This window comes from Cupressus sempervirens, chromosome 3 (assembly GCF_028749045.1).
Source record: "Cupressus sempervirens isolate cs-2001-9-10 chromosome 3, ASM2874904v1, whole genome shotgun sequence".
In the NCBI taxonomy this organism is placed as follows: domain Eukaryota; kingdom Viridiplantae; phylum Streptophyta; class Pinopsida; order Cupressales; family Cupressaceae; genus Cupressus; species Cupressus sempervirens.
This window is the reverse complement of record NC_143120.1, coordinates 760,536,762-760,553,479: the sequence shown is the minus strand read 5'-3', so window position 1 is coordinate 760,553,479 and position 16,718 is coordinate 760,536,762. Positions and strand designations below refer to the sequence as shown.

The 16,718-nt window shown below is 33.3% G+C and overlaps 1 protein-coding gene across 1 annotated transcript; it reads left to right on the top strand.

Annotated features, from left to right (window-relative positions):
* Window positions 1-1,203: 1,203 nt before the first annotated feature.
* Window positions 1,204-3,355, top strand: LOC149569032 (uncharacterized). Its single transcript, XM_089816822.1, has 2 exons — window positions 1,204-1,728; window positions 1,850-3,355. The coding sequence occupies exons 1-2, from the start codon at window positions 1,204-1,206 to the stop codon at window positions 3,353-3,355; spliced, it is 2,031 nt and encodes a 676-aa protein (XP_089672948.1).
* Window positions 3,356-16,718: the final 13,363 nt, after the last annotated feature.

Sequence of the window (16,718 nt, the reverse complement as noted above, 5' to 3'; positions counted from 1 at the left end):
AATCCAACATAGCATTGGTGTCCAATTTTCCATCATAAGGAACAAATTCTATAGTAGGATTTGAATTTACCCTAGATAATACTCTCAACAACCTTGCTTCATCTTGGTCTTCTTCAAGTTCTAGATTAGGGCTTGGTGCTACTACTTCATCATCACTTACATCATTAAGATGTGCTCCTCTCCTTTGGGCTATTTCTATAGCATCTAATATGGCTGCAATTTGTCTTAATGTATCCAATATTGCATTATCAATATTTCCTCTACCTCAAACCATCTTTGCAAATCAGGTTCCTACAAGATGATAACCCTTTGCAAGTTATAGGTGAAATTCATAGATTTGCAACCCTACAACCCAATTTACTCAGGGTTCTACATGATCCAATCTCCACAAGGATGAACTTGAAGCTCTAATACAACCTATTGTAGGGAGGAACAAAATAACTAGGGCCAAAAGCACACCCAACAATCCAAACCACCCTTTAAGAGTTAACACAATGAATAAAAAACTCAAGAATATAATCAAGGAGAGAGAGAACAAGATGTTTATATATTCATCAGATAATCAGCATACATGCCTAGTTGCAAGGCCTTCTAGGTTATGATTAATTATGAAATATAACTTTTAAATTCATGATCCAACTCCAAGTTCATACTTCCATACACATATCGCTTCCTTCTAATCCTTTCCCCATCCTCTAAACTCAATCCTAGGCCTCCTTAAATACTTGTGCAACTACAGGTTGGCCTATCACAAAATTAAGTCTTACATTAAATGCATGCATAGCCACAAGTTAGCTTACATCAAATATTAACTACCTATAATGGAATTAAATATCAGCAAGGTTGGCCCAAACTAGAACTAGACATAGACCACTCAAGAAATGAAGACTTTAGAAAAAATTGGTGCTTGAGAATCACATGAGCTCAGCATCCAAAGAGTCAATCAACATCCTCCAATGCTCAACAATGAGAGGAATCTTTCAACAACCAAAGGGATCACTTGGCAGCAACTAAGAACTCAAAAAAAACTAAATGCTTGGCACCTACTAATAACTTAGCAGCAACTAAAAATTTCCACTCGACAATAATTAGAACTTAGTCATATTGGCAGAATGGACAAAAGTGCAGGATTACAAGGCAATCTAGGATGCTCCTACATCATTTGTGGTGAGTAATTTGATAGTGTATATCGAGCAACATAGTATGTCTCATGACGTGCATTGTAAGTCTTTTTGTTCTTCTCTCTTAAACACTGTAGTTGGTGCAACCCATCGAGCCCCTCGCGCGTTAAATGCTAGTCTTGTCACCCTGAATATCAATGAGCCGTCGTCCAGCGTGCAGGCCTCTTGCTTGATTAACTTTGTTTCTACCCCTTTGTCCAGCGTTCTTGGTCGGGAGGTTGGTGTTCCGCTCTCTAATGCGGTTGTTGATGCTTCCCATCATACCCCTCACTCTTTAATTGCATTTCCTGTCACCATTAATAAGAGTGAGCCGGGGTCCAACGTGCAAGCTCCCTCCTGGGACATCTTGGATTCTGCTCCTTCATCCCCCACTATGGCGACGTCGGAGTGGGAGTCTCTCCATCTTCCTAGTGGCTCTAATGCTCTCCCAGTTGCCGCCAATCATGTGGATCATCCCTTGAACCTTAGTGCTAACCCTATTAGTGACCGTTCCAGTTTCCCTTCTCTTTCCCACCACACAGTGCTCGATTGGGAAAATAAACTTGTGGTCAACTTATCTCATGCCATTATTGACCGTCTTTCCTTTAATTTTTTTGAAACGTGGTCTCAACTTTTCCTGTGCTCCTTGATCTATTCCTCACATTAAATTTTTGGTTGAGATCGAGCAGGCTATTCACTCCCTCTCCTCTAATTTGGCAGAAGAGGTCAGACAGGACTGTGTTGTCACCCTCAGGCATGCCAAACTGCCCAGACTCAACTTCCCTAAAGCTGAGTTGTGTGCCTTCAAGCATTTAGTTTCCAACAACGATATTGTCATTACCAAGGCTGACAAAGGTAATGCCACTATCATCATCAATAGACATGATTATGTCACCAAGATGGGGGTTTTTCTCTCTGACTCGAATAGCTACAGAATCCTTCCTCGCAACCCATGTTTGAAGATTCTCAAGCTTGTCAAGGCCGCCATATCCAAATCCTCCTTTGATGAGTCCACTAAGAAAAAATTGTGGCCATCTAAAGAAGTAACTCCTCGCATCTATGGGGTTCCGAAAATTCATAAAGATGGCATCCCGCTTCGACCCATTGTTGACACCATTGGGTCGCCAACCTATGAGTTGGCATCTCATCTTGCCAAGCTCATCTCCCCATTGGTGGGAAATTCTAACACCTTTGTCAAGGATTCTAGCCACTTCGTCCAATTTTCCAAGGATGTCAGGATGGAGAAAAATGACATCTTGGTGAGTTTTGATGTGGTTTCTCTCTTCACCAAGGTGCCCATTCCGGACTCTATCGACATCATCAAGGAGAAGATGGGTGAGGAAATCACTTTCTTAGTGGATTTATGTTTGAGGTCCACTTTCTTTTCCTTCCAAGGCATCTTCTATGAGCAAGTAGACGGGGTGGCTATGGGCTCTCCCCTGTCCTCGGTCATCGCCAACCTTTATATGGAGCATTTTGAAGAGGTGGCCCTCCACTCTTACCCCCTTAAACCCAAATGGTGGAAGCGATATGTGGATGAAACAAATGTGTGTTGGCCACATGGTCAGGACAAGCTAGTGGAGTTCCACCAGCACATCAACAACTTATCCACCAACATCTCCTTCACGATGGAACTTGAGTCAAACAACCAGTTACCTTTCCTTGATGTTCTTCTCATCAAGAAGGTAGATGGAACCCTCGGTCGTTGTGTGTATCGCAAGGCCACGCACACTGATTTATACCTCCACTCTTCATCTCACCATCACCCCAGCCAAAAGGTTGGCATCCTCAAGACCCTTTCTCTTGGAGCCCTTAGAATTTGCGATGATGACAACTTGAACCAGGAGCTGACCCATCTCCGCCAAGTCTTCAAGCTTAATGGTTACTCTCATAAGCAAATTTCTAAGGCGCTTAACCAAGCCAAATCTTTCCTTCTCGCCAGTGCCAACCGCAAACCTCTTTTGTCTCCTCCTCCCTTGAGTGTGGCCCTTCCTTTTGTTGATGGTATATCCCAAAAGATTGCCAAAATCTTGTCCAAAAAGGGCCTCAGGGTTACCTTCAAATCCCTGTCCAAGATCCGTAACTATGTTCCCCCTCTTAAGGACTCCAAGGATGCTCTTCTAAACTCAGGAGTCTACAAGATTGTTTGCTCTTGTGGTGTAGCCTACATAGGAGAAACAGGTCGCTCATTCTAGACTAGAATTAGGGAGCATGGTACAGACATCAAACATGAAAGAGTCCAAAAATCTGCTCTAGCAGAGCACTCATCTGCAACCAAACACCACATTTGTCTTGAGAGCACCCAAATCCTTGTCAAGGAAGATAACTACTTCAAGAGGAAGTTAATGGAAGCCATTGAAATTCACCACCATCCCCTTAATCTCAATCGAGAGGATGGATTGTCCTTGAGCCAGTCTTGGCAACCATTATTAAGTTCGCTGGATAGTCATCACTGCCCTTGAGCATCCCCCCTCCCTGTCCTTTCTCCTCTCTTCTTCCCTGGTCTTGCTCGCTCCTTTGCCTCTTGTGTATGCTTTCCTTTATGTCGTGGCTCCAAACCCCCCCCACCCCCCACCCCCCCCCCCCCCCCCCCCCTTTGTTCTCCACCTCAGCCTCCCCCTTCTTGTACTTTCCAGTCTTGGTCCCCCTTTTCTTCTTCCTTTGTTTGCTTTTTCTCATCTTTTCCTCCTCACTGATTTTTATTTGTTTTTATTTTCATTTTTTATAAATTTATTTATTTATTTATTTATTTTTATTTTTTTACCTCAATAGTTGTCTTATTTATTGTTTATTTATATCGTTATTATTAGGTCATATTTGTACCAGTATTTAGTATTATTTCCTTTAATAGTATTTATATTTATATATTCATATACGCATGCATATATTTATTATCTCTTGTCTTTTTAAACGCTTTTCTTTTTCTTTTTTACTTGCTTTTGCTTCTAGATTGCTTTGTTTTTTACTATTTATTTTCTCTAATTCATTACTTGGGAGACTCCTTCATTTACTCTCAATTAAGTTCTTTTAATTTTATCTCTTTTTTCCTTTGGGGTTTTGTCATTTTTGTACTCCTTGTTTTCAATGCTTCTTCTTCTTTCTCTCTCCCGTGGGTCCTACCCTCAAGTTTTTTTTTTTTTTTTCTGTCCACCTCACTTTCTGCCTGCCTTCTCCCTTTATTAACCCCTGCACTAGCTGGATCAGCTCACATTTTTTCATTCTTGCATTCTCTCATCCTGATGATGGATCACAGAGTGTGATCCGAAACGTTGATGCTAAAAAATAACAAACACAATCAAATCCAGAAGCAAATTGTCAAAAAAGTCTAATGGATTGTGGAAATCTATTCAGATTGAACATAGTATGTGTTGAACATCAGGAGCAAGTTAATGTCAAGTGTTAGCATTATGAGAAAGATCAAGAATTTGATGTATTTGAGTTGAAAAGTTTGATTTCTTCAATTATGTGACTTGTGTGGAAGATAAAATTGATGTGCTGGTGGCACCAAATTTATGGTTAACCATTTTGAGGTGAATTCAAAGAGAATTGAAGGAGAAGTTTCTAGAAAAATAAATGAAATGAAATTATGGGTAGACTCATTGAATCCCACCTATTCTAAATTAAACCTAAAATGGATAATAGAGGAAAAAATGACAAAAGATCCTAATTCTCTATTTATAGAGATTCCTGGTTAGAGAAAAAGGTTTTCATGTGTGGCTAAGGAAAACAAGGAGTCTAGGGCATTGCTTCATTCAGTGGCCTAAGCGAGGAGACTGCATTTTCAAGCAAAGAAAGAAGGCTTAAGGGTATGGATACTTGAAGGATGAAAAAGCTATTAGAGTTGAAGTGTGTGAAAGCCAAGTAGAATGGATAATTGAAATAGAGATCTGTAATCTAAAAGTGTGTTATAACTTGTTATCAAATCAAGCCTTACTGTTTCTTTCCAATCATTATACCAGTCTAGGGTAAATCCTTTGGACTAAGGTTAACCTAATAGTCATTTTTAAATCCTTTAATCATGTGACATTCTAAGTGAATGATCTAAAGTTCTCTAACAAGGCTCACTCCTAATAGGGCGATTGAAATCCTCTAACTAGGTTACATTTAACAGTGTGCACTATAACCTTTAATATGGTTGGCCTTTCATAGGGTATCACTTCAGAAGTGTGAGAATGCGTAGCATGTTACTGGTATTTTTCCCAAATTGGGTTTCCATGTTAAATCATTGTGTCAAGTGTGTTATTGAATATATTATATTTCATTTTTATATTTCTGCAAAGTTGATTTGATAATAACCTACAAATTTAAGTGATTGTATGATCTAATGGATGCATGCATGATGAAAATGTTTTATGGATAAGGGTTCAGTAAATTGTGAAAAGTTTTAATTATACATCTAGACCTTGGATAACTGATTCACCCCCCTAGTAATTCTAAAGAATTCAAAAATTCATCTAATAAGATCAAAAAATACTTAAAGGAAAAAAATTAGGGAAAAATAGTCTCCCAAACCTTAGGGTCATTTCCCTAGGATTTTACCAATCCATTACTTGATCAAGTTTCTAGGATTCAATCAACTAGATCAGCATATGAAAATCATAAAGTACATTCAAAACTCGATCAGGTTTTAAAACCTAGTCGAGTTTTGAAAAAGTAAAAATTTACTTCTTCAAATACTGATCGTGTTTTGAAGAAATAAAAAAGGGCTCTACATCAGAGGCCATAACTTTCACATACAGAGTCTAATTGACTTTTTTCAAAAAGTATTTGAAAGATATTGAAGAGATATAAAAAATGATATAGACAAACCAATCCTATGAAATCAAAATATTATTTTCCATGAATTTGAATTAAGAATGGTCTAGAACAAGTTGTCATTGCTTTCCAATATGTAAACAAAAGGTAGACATGAATGCTAACATATTTTTAATTATCTCTCTATCAAACACACAAATATATAGACACTCACTCACTAAGTTAGTAAATATCTCATAAGATATCTCTCTTACAAAATTCCTACCTCAAGCATTCTCTCCAAATTCCCATCCTCTCTCTAACTTGTTACCCTTAAGTGATGTCGCTATCTATGTAACCTCTCTCTCTCTCTCTCTCTCTCTCTCTCTCTCTCTCTCACCTTTCTCTCACTAACTAACCTATAAGTTCCCCCCCTCTCATAGTAAAATCCCTCTCTCTCTCTCTCTCTCTCTCTCTACCTTTCACCTTTCTCTCACTAACTAACCTATAACCCCACCTCTCTCTCACACACACATAAAAAATAGTAAGCTCTCTAAATCTCTCATTAAGTCATCTCTCTCTCTCTCTCTCTCTCTCTCTCTCTCTCTCTCTCTCTCTCTCTCTCTCTCTCTCAACACCTAACTTCTCTATTTCTCTAAATAAGAGAGAGATAGTGAGAGGGTTAGGTATTAGTAAGATAATTAGAGAGGTTAAGAATTAGTAAGAGAGAAATATTAGAATTTAATGAGTATGTAAGTGTATGGAAGAGAGAGGTTTTAATAGTTAGTAAGAGAGATATTAGGATATATTTTTACTTTTATTTATGTGTGTGTGTGTGTGTGTGTGTGTGTGTGTGTGTGTGTGTGTGTGTGTGTGTCTGAGAGAGAGAGAGAGAGAGAGAGAGAGAGAGAGAGAGAGAGAAGAGAGAGAGAGAGAGAGAGTTTAGGGGATAGTTAGGGAGGGAGTATGTATTAATCAGAGAGCGGGTAAGTATTAGTTAGAGAGACAAAGGTTATAAATTGAAAGTTATGTAGATAGAGGGATTAGGTGCTAGTGAGATAATGAGAGAGGTTAAGAGTTATTAAGAGAGAGATTATGAGTTAGTAAGAGAGAGATTTTAGGAGTTAATTTGCATGAGTGTGACTCTATGTGTGTGTGTGTGTGTGTGTGTGTGTGTGTGTGTGTGTGTGTGTGTGAGAGAGAGAGAGAGAGAGAGAGAGAGAGAGAGAGAGAGAGAGAGAGAGAGAGAGAGAAGGGGGGGGGGGGGGTAGGGTTTAGTTATAGAGACAAAGGATAAGGATTTTGAGCTATATGGAGGTTAGGAATTAGTGTAGGATAAAAGAACAAAGCTATGTCACCTTTCAAGCCGACTTATCAGAATGACTGAATTTGAATATTTTTATCTAAAAATATATTTTTTTTAAACATATGATCTAGATAAATTTATTCTAGCTAAGTTATATATGGTCTCACACTTTTCCAATTGGAAATTTCTATTAAATACATGTTTTATACTAGTTTGTATCCAATTACTAAAGAAGTAAAATAATTTCAAAAATGTGGTGTTTCAATAAATCTTACTATTTTTTTATGATATTTTTTTAATAATATGTAAACATCATTTTATATAGATTGGAGTCAAGAATATTCTCATATAGAGTTTATAGTGTTTTAATTAGGTATAATATTTTGTAATTAAAAAATTCTACAACCATGTATTTTAACACTTGAAAAGATGTTAGTTTTGAGAAAGAAAAAAATATTAGATCATATCAAAAAAATCTAAAAAGTATACAACATTTTGGAGTAGAGAGTCCTCTTCTAGAATACATAAATTTTCTCCTAGTTAGAATAGATTTGTTTGGAAAAATGTAGTGGGAGATGAAAACTATTGATTTCAAGTGAGTTGAGATTTCAATCAAGGTTATAAAAGAGAAAATATAGGTCTAAAGATGGTCTTTATTTTTTATTGTTCTAGATATATATGTTATCCATGACATAGTCTGAGATCAAAGAGAAATAAGTTTTTTTCCATATAGTTTTGTGGTGGCAACTAGACCCCTAATTTTTAGCATTTTTCAACACCCAAAAAATTATCTATAAAAATTAGGAAAATATATCGATTCTTATTCAAAATAATTATTAAAAATTATAATCCTAAACTTCCTCCATTTCTACACATTTGATTAGTTTAATTCATTTCCAAATTCAAAATAATAATACCAATTTTATGTAATTTAAGGTGAGTAGTTATACTTTTGTTAGCCTTTTCCTTTACAAAAGGGTGCTACAGGTTTGTGCTTTCACCCTACAAGAATGATAGAGGTTAAGAGTTAGTAAGAGAAAGATTAGGAGTTAGTGTGTGAATGCATGAGTTAGTTTCTATGTGAAAGAGATAGATGGGATGAGAGAGGGAGAGAGGTGAGAGAAAATTAAAAACTATGATAATAGGCTTACCTACTATTCGCTCCATGTTTAGAAAATAATGATTACCTATTCTAGACCATAATTGATTCTAATGGATGACAAAGAATATGTTGATTTACTAGTATTATTTTAGTTGCTTTATGTTTTATATCTCTTCAATATATTTCCAACATATTTTGAGTAGAGTTAATCAGAGTCTTGATGTGAAAGTTATGGGTTCCAGAGTGTAGCCCATCTTTATTTCTTCAAGACTTGATTGGGGTTTGAATAAACCAGTTGGATTTTGAAGAGATTTTTCATCCAAGAAACCTGATCAGGTTTTGTTTTTTTAATGTATATTTTCAATGCTTGGTAACCAAGCCTAGTTGCTTCTTAAAAATTCAAGTAACCCGATCTAGTTATTCATAACTTGATTGGGTTATTGACATTTTTGGTGTTTTTGGTAGTGTCCACAAAATCATACACCATCTTTATGCACACACCTAATGCTCTAAGGGATTCTAACACATCCATCTAAAGGAGCACGTAGAGGATATGTTTCAGTTGATCCTTGGAAATTTAATCATAGTAGAATTAGAGGGAGCTTTCACTTGAAGTAAAATTTTGGTATCATTCATTTGATTGCATGTTTTATGGGCCTACCCCTATGTACATGAGGAAGTGATGAATTCCAAATGATTATTAGTTTTATTTGCAAAATTTATTTTAAGGTGATGATCTTATAATAGCTTAATTTTCTATAGTGATAGATATCTTACAATGTCTATGTAGATCATGATATATTATACTTCACATAGTGGATGTTTATACAACATACATTATGAGAACATTTGTGCACATACCTTATAAAAAGTTTTAGCTCATGGTGAATGTTATAAAAGTTGATAGCCTCGAGGCCATTACATGGAGTAGTTCACAAATATCATGCAATTTGATATTTTAGAGACTATTACTCATAGTACATTGTGAATATCTTGCTTCTCAACATTATAAAGACCATCACTTAAAGATTAATTGGTGAATATCATGTATTCTAGAAGACCAATACTCAAAATATCAAATGTGATTGTTAGAAAGTAAAGTCCACCAATATAACTAAAAAGGGGGGGGGGGGGGGGGGGGGGGGCCAGGAGGGGGTGAATCGGTTATGCAATTAAAACAACTCTCAATATCCTTATTAATTTTAAGCATGTAAACAATAAATGCAAAAACCATAGAAAGATAATCATATGCAATAACACCAAATCTGCTAATCGGGGAAACCCTTGGTTAGAGGAAAAATATCAGTTGGGATGGTACCCACAAGATGATGTACTATAAAAGTTCTTTGTGAAAGGACGAACCCTGTTAGAAGTCAATGAAATATATTTAGTGCATATGAATCCCTATAAGTAGACTTTGAATCCCTATTAGGAGATTCCAAACCTATTAGTAGTTTTTCCAACCCTCTTAAGAATTGAAATGAAGATAGATGAATCTACTATCCAAACAACTTCAGTACTATCCTAAATGAATAATACAAGTGTACATCAACAATTATCCAAAAATAACTTCTTCTCCAAATAAAATTTCTTGTAAGCTCACTATACCTTGGCTCCACCAATTACTTCTTTGATCCATAAGACATTTCATGTAAGCTCATACAATACATTAAATAGATATGACCATACATAACCTTGCCATCCAACGAGATGGTATTTCTTTTATACCAAGTCCTAAAATAATTTATTGAATCAGCCTTGAGGATTTCCCAATTTATAATAATAATATAAGACCAACTTAATCTATTACATAACACATTAAATTTAAATATTACATCTTTATCACAATTATAATCAATTTTTTGGCTCATAACTTTCTTAAATATTCACTAGCCAATCATCTAAATGTGCCTAATTCACCATATCATGTAATGACTTGCCAAGAAACTTGAGAGAAATTAGCCTATAATATCACCAAGTTTACTAAACATTTTGTTTGAAAGATTAAAACAAACAAGAGATAACATAGTGGAAGCAACAACTCATATTCATACATAAGCAATATAATAAAAATTACATCTCTCAAGGGTTCCATAATGTTGAATTGCACACATAGGTTTTATGAAGATTAAACCAGATAAGTAAACAAAGTCCATACCATAGAATAATCATAGGTACAAAATCACATGAAAGAATATGCAAGTACATAAGATGACACATTGCATAACTAGAATGCATACTTATCCTCTACACATGTTACATGGTATGAAATGCTAAAAGAGTATACGTCATGATAAGATAAAACATCCCATAGGATCTCAAATAATCAAAGTACAATATATCATAATATTACCATAGAATATAACCACACGATAAGAAGACTAGAAAAACTACACAAGGAACATCCAACCTCAGCATCTAACTATCAAATCTCAATGGTATAATAAACACTACCACCTAACCTTATGGAACCTAAATGGCCAACTCGTACCATGCTAAGGAGATAACTTATTAAAATGACTTAAAATGCGTTATCAATGCAACCTGTTTAGGGATCTGGCTTCCATTGCAAGGCACTTCCTAGCATACACATAGATAACCACCATAAGATCATAAAATGTATATCTCATTAAATCGCAATAGTCATCTCAGTCATATACAAGGGTCAGTGCAAGAACTTGGGTCTCACTTTTGGCCAAAAAGTGAAACTCTGTTTCCTATTTTTAAATTTTTTTGTTAGATGATGGTAGAATTTGAGGCACTTATAGTTTGAATATCCAAAAATTTTAGTTATAGAAATTGTAGTGTTCAAAGTCTACCTTTTGAATATGTAATTTATTTGAATACTTATATGAAATTTTTTAATGGATATTTAGAAACCACATTTACAAAATACCCATTCTAGGATCATACCATGCTCGTTTATGAACACCATAATTCAACACAAATAAATGTTTTTTTGTGAATCCTCTTAAAGGAAGTTACCTGACACACTAAAGATTGATGTGAATGTTTTTCGTAAATTTTTCAATGAAATTTTTTATTAATATTTAATTGATGATTAAGCTAATTTTCAAAACATCTTGTGTATAGACACCATAATTTAATCAAAATTGAACTCTTTCAAATTTTTTTAACTTCAAAAGAATTGGGTGCAGATTGATGACATGTAGATTAATTTAAGAAATATTAAAAAAGGAATAAAAAATTATTAAATTTTTAGTGAATCTCACTATTTTACGTTTGGGTGACACTTTTGATTAATAAATAATGCAAAAATAACAAATGAACTCATAACACTACAAAATTTGTATTTCTAAAATTGTTATAATAATATCTATAATGGGTTTTTGTTTCATCAAAAAATTCAATGAGGAAGACCTTATAATTTTTTTGGTAATGACTAAAATTGTCGAAGAATTTCCTTAGTAAAAATTTGATAGATAGAGATACAAGCTTTGTCCCACCAAGCCTATACCATGTCTTTCCCCAAGGAAAAATCCAATGCCAATGGGAGATTCCCACCCATGGGTTTAGAATTGGGCACTCGATTTTTAATCAGAAAATTAGGAGTCCACTTGTAAATTAGTTATTTGAGAAATTTGGCACCTGATAGTTCAAAACATTAGGTGCCTGATGTTAACATTGTGTACTCAATTGTTTAAAAATTAGGATCTTGATTTATAAATTGGGCACTGGGCACCAAAACCTAACCCGCAAAGCATAAAACAATAATTTCAATCATTGTTTGACAGTCTAAGCTACAACAACATTATTCTATCTTATTATTCTATTTTTTGTGTTACGTTTTACATTTTTCTAGCTTTGATTGATTTGAATTAAAAATTGGTGTGATAGATCAGGAGATTACAACAAACAAAGAGAAGGAAGAACAATGTTAATGACAGAGAAGACAAATTATTAGAGAATTGAGAGATGTTGGGTCTTCAATTTTGAATATTATTTCATAAGAGAAGGACATCAAGGATACCACAATGGATGAAGAAGCCAAAAAAGAGAACCCAATACAAGGAGATTCAGGTGCACATTCTAATAAAACATTCAATATAGGTGTCTCTCCAGACCCTCAATTTTATTGTCAAAGTGAAAATATTAATTTTGTAGAAGTTGGTTACAATTTAAATGATTTAGGTTATCTTCATCAGAATAGATTTCCAAATGATCATACACAAAAAACTCCAATAAAAGAAACTTTACTTAACAAATCAACTTTTGAAAAAAGATTGATTAGTAGCATAGGTGGATATCTTAATGTGAGTCATAAAACTTTAGAAAGAGCTATAAAATGAAGGGTTAGTTATGAATGTGATCCAACAAATAGTTTGTGGACTTCTAGTGGTAGACTCTTGAGATCGGATATGAAACTTACTAATAACATCAAAACTTTGGGTTAATAGTTTTTGGCATGATAATAAAATAGTATTACCTATTTGAAGAAATGTTTTTAAATTGAGAGTTGGCTCAAAAAAAAATTGATCCACATCTTAAACACCTTTTGGACATGACTCCAACTGAATTATTCAAAAACAATTTAGATTATAAGGTGTTAATTATTATCATTATTCAAATATACTTTGAAAAGTGTAAACCATGGTATGGAAGGATTAACAAGGAAAGAGCCATATGTTGTAGTAAAAATCATGTTCAATTTCATTACCATTATGATGTATTTTGATCTATACATAATACAATGCATAGTAAAAAAGTTGTAGGAATGTGGTATAAAAATACTACCTCAAGCTGTAATGGATTTCATATCATGTTTATATTGTAAGCAACCTAATGAGAATTTTTTTCTTTTCAATGCATGTATTTTTGATATATGTGATATGTGTGGTACTCTTTCTTTGTTAGATGAATGTTTGCATAAAATTTCTTTTACTACTATTAGACAATAATTGATTGATGTAAAAAGAATCAAAACTATTGAATATCCATTGAAGGATGGAAAGGTTGGAAAAAGGTGTGACCTATTTATATAAAAAGTTGGTATGCATTTGTAGATGATTTTAAGAGTTTGATCATACAAGAATATGTTAAAAACTCTCAATATGCTATATGGATAGATGGACATTTTTTCATATGTAAAAATAAGTTTCCAATTGGTACTATACTTTCATTCGTTGACTTTGGAGAGAACTACACACTTGCGCCCCAAGATGAGGTACACTCACAATATTAAAATTCAATGCAAGTAGAATTTTTTGTTCATATAGTTTATAGGCATGAACCTGATAGTATACAGGAGGATCAAAAAATATTGAGAGAGTACGATTTCTATATTTGAGTTAAAATAAACTTCTTTCATTTGAGTTTGTCCAATAATTCTTCAAGGCCTTTTATGATAATTTAAGAGAGACAAATTTAAATAATGCAACATTATCTAATATGGTTAGATAATTGTACATGGCATTTCAATAATGCTAGAATGATCTATTGGTTGAGTAGGACACATGGGCAAACTAATATCAAGCATATATGGAGTTTTTTTTTGAAGGTTGGTAAAGGAGAACAAGATGGTGTAAGTGCATGCATGAAGAGAGCCCTTTTTAGAGAGAAATTAAAATTTGTGGAAAAAACCAAATTCAAAAATGAACATGACTTTGTAGAATGGTTTAGCAAATATTTATACATAGAATCAAGTTAGAACTCTACAATTAAATGTTTCTTCTACCTAGTTGAAGAGAAGAATATCCTTTCAAGATATGACCATGATACAATTAGTGGGTCAGCTAAATGGAATTCATTTAGGAATTCAAATTCTAACACTTGGACTATATGGACTAGGGAGCTGCTCTTTTTTGCCAATTTTGTCTTGCAGGTGAATGGGAAGAATGCAAGAATGTAGAATGGGTTGAAAATTAACAACAAAAATCATTGGCACCTATTGACACACACATTGTAGTAAATGAAGTCCCAAATGTTACATTTGTGTTAGAAGGCTATGGTTGTATTTTAGACATCATACAACCTGATATGTATAATTTAGTTAAATTTTTTGTGATTGTGCTTCAATTTATACTATTTATTTATGTATATTCCATTAATATAATTCAAGGAAATGCATGTGTACTTTATCTTATCTTGTAGAACATGATTATGTTTTTATTGCACTTGATGATAATGATGAAGAGACTGAGTATTGGCTAGCTAGATGTGTGGAACCAAAGAAAAGATTATATGTCATCAAGTAAATCATGATTTTTTTGAGTATCCAATTGGGTCTATCATTGTAGCTGACACCCGCCTATGTACATACCTAACAAGAAGAAATGGTTTACCAGTATTTGAAGACTACTAATAAAAATAAATAAAAAATTATACTATTCTCATTTGGTTGTGAATACAAATATCAAATTAAAAAGATACAAAGCGAGACCCACCAATAAGGTACTATGTACAATTTCAATGGAAGAGCATGATGAAATCACAAATGCATAGCGAAAGAGGGACAATGTAGATGGTATAGCAGGTTATTTGCAAAATACAATCATGTAATTTTTTTCCTTTATTGTGCACTTTTTATATATGTACTTATATAATTTTAATTTATGTACACGTTGTCAATAGTGAATTAAAGTTTATATACCTCTTATTCAGGTCTTAAGTAGAACTTATGCAAATTTAAATGTTTGAGATTGATCCAACATCAATATCTTGTGTAATTACACATAGTGAATGTATATTAAATATATTTACATTGCATGCATATGTCCTATAAAATTATGCTTTTATGAACATTTCAACAAATTTGTTTTTTTATTTTGTAGGAACTCATTTGAAGAAATGTGTTCATCCAATTTTTATTTCAATTGAACCATGTTGTAAACTTTTAAAAACATGAGTTCACTTCTATTTATATCCTTCTTATTTTTTTAAATATATATGATTTCACTTGTTTTAAATATATGATTTCATTAGTTTTTAAAATATACGAGTTTAGTTGTCTAAAATATAGGACTTCACTTCTATTTATCTCCATATTGTTTTACATATATATGACTTCACTTGTTTTAAATGTATGACTTCAATAGTTTTTTTAAATGTATGAGTTCAACTATGTAAAATATAGGAGTTTACTTCTATTTGGAAGTTATTGGTGTACGCTTCTATTTTAAATTAATGTTTGTAGATTTAATTAAATTATGACTCATACCATATACTAAAAAAATGTGTTGTAACATGAATAAAGTGTGTCACAATAAATAAAATGTTTCATATTTAGAACATGATAACATAAGAATATATCATATGCTAGCATGATAACAAGTCGTTAAAATATATAACATGGTCTAATATGTGATAATAGAATATTAAGTCATAAAAATACAATACAGATAAATTTCCTAATATAAAGTGTATCATAATAAACAAAATGTGTCATAAAAACACAATGTAAAGCTGTCAAAAGACATAATTTATCTAATTTGCAATCCTCTTTACTCTACACAAAGAGGAATTCGATGGATAATCTTGTGTAACATCACATGTCTCATTACATGGGGTATTGTGTGTCACATCCCATGTGGCATCTTGAGAAGAAAAATATGTAAATGCTCTATTAAAATGGGTTTCATAATCTAGTTTGCAAATAAAATAAAATATTTAGAAGTTATTTAAAATTTTACCATGTGAGATAGGTATCCCTTTGTAAGAGGAGGAAATGCACTCTCATAGCAACCAAATGTGGTAGTTGTCAAGTCCTGCAAGGAAATACATACATTTTAAAAGTTTGATAAATATTATAAGGAACTACATAAATAACAATACTGACCTCAAAGGATGATGTATCTCCCTCCATCTGGTTGAGTCCTATACTTCCACCAAAACTCATGGGGACATTCTCCTAAAATCATGGACACATAAACCTTTAGTCAAAATTATCTATACATAAATTAAACAGTACATAATTTACAATACAATCTTTTGAAATAAAAGCGTATATATCATACTTGAGTACTAGCTAGTGTCACATACGTGTCTAGAGATATGCTTCTACTATGATGATTGTGTACTCCCATGGCCTACAATTATAATACACAGTGATGAATCAAAGTTATAGATATAAATTAGTAAGCATACATATGTAACAATAAAATCTCAAAAAAAGTACACACATTAGGTATTTGAGGTTAATCTTCACTACTAGAAGTACTGACATGTCTGAAATGATCAAAAGGTGAATATCATGAAAAAAAAACTATACTAAGGCATAGATGGAATAGTACCATTTATCCCCAATTCATTAAACCAACATGCATTATTATCCATGAATCAAAGTTGAAGATAAGTTAATAATGTGTACATAAAAATAGTAAAATGTATTTTTCTTGAAAAGTTCATACCATAGGTGTTTGAGGTTGTACCTCACTGTTTGATGGATCAAGACCTATAG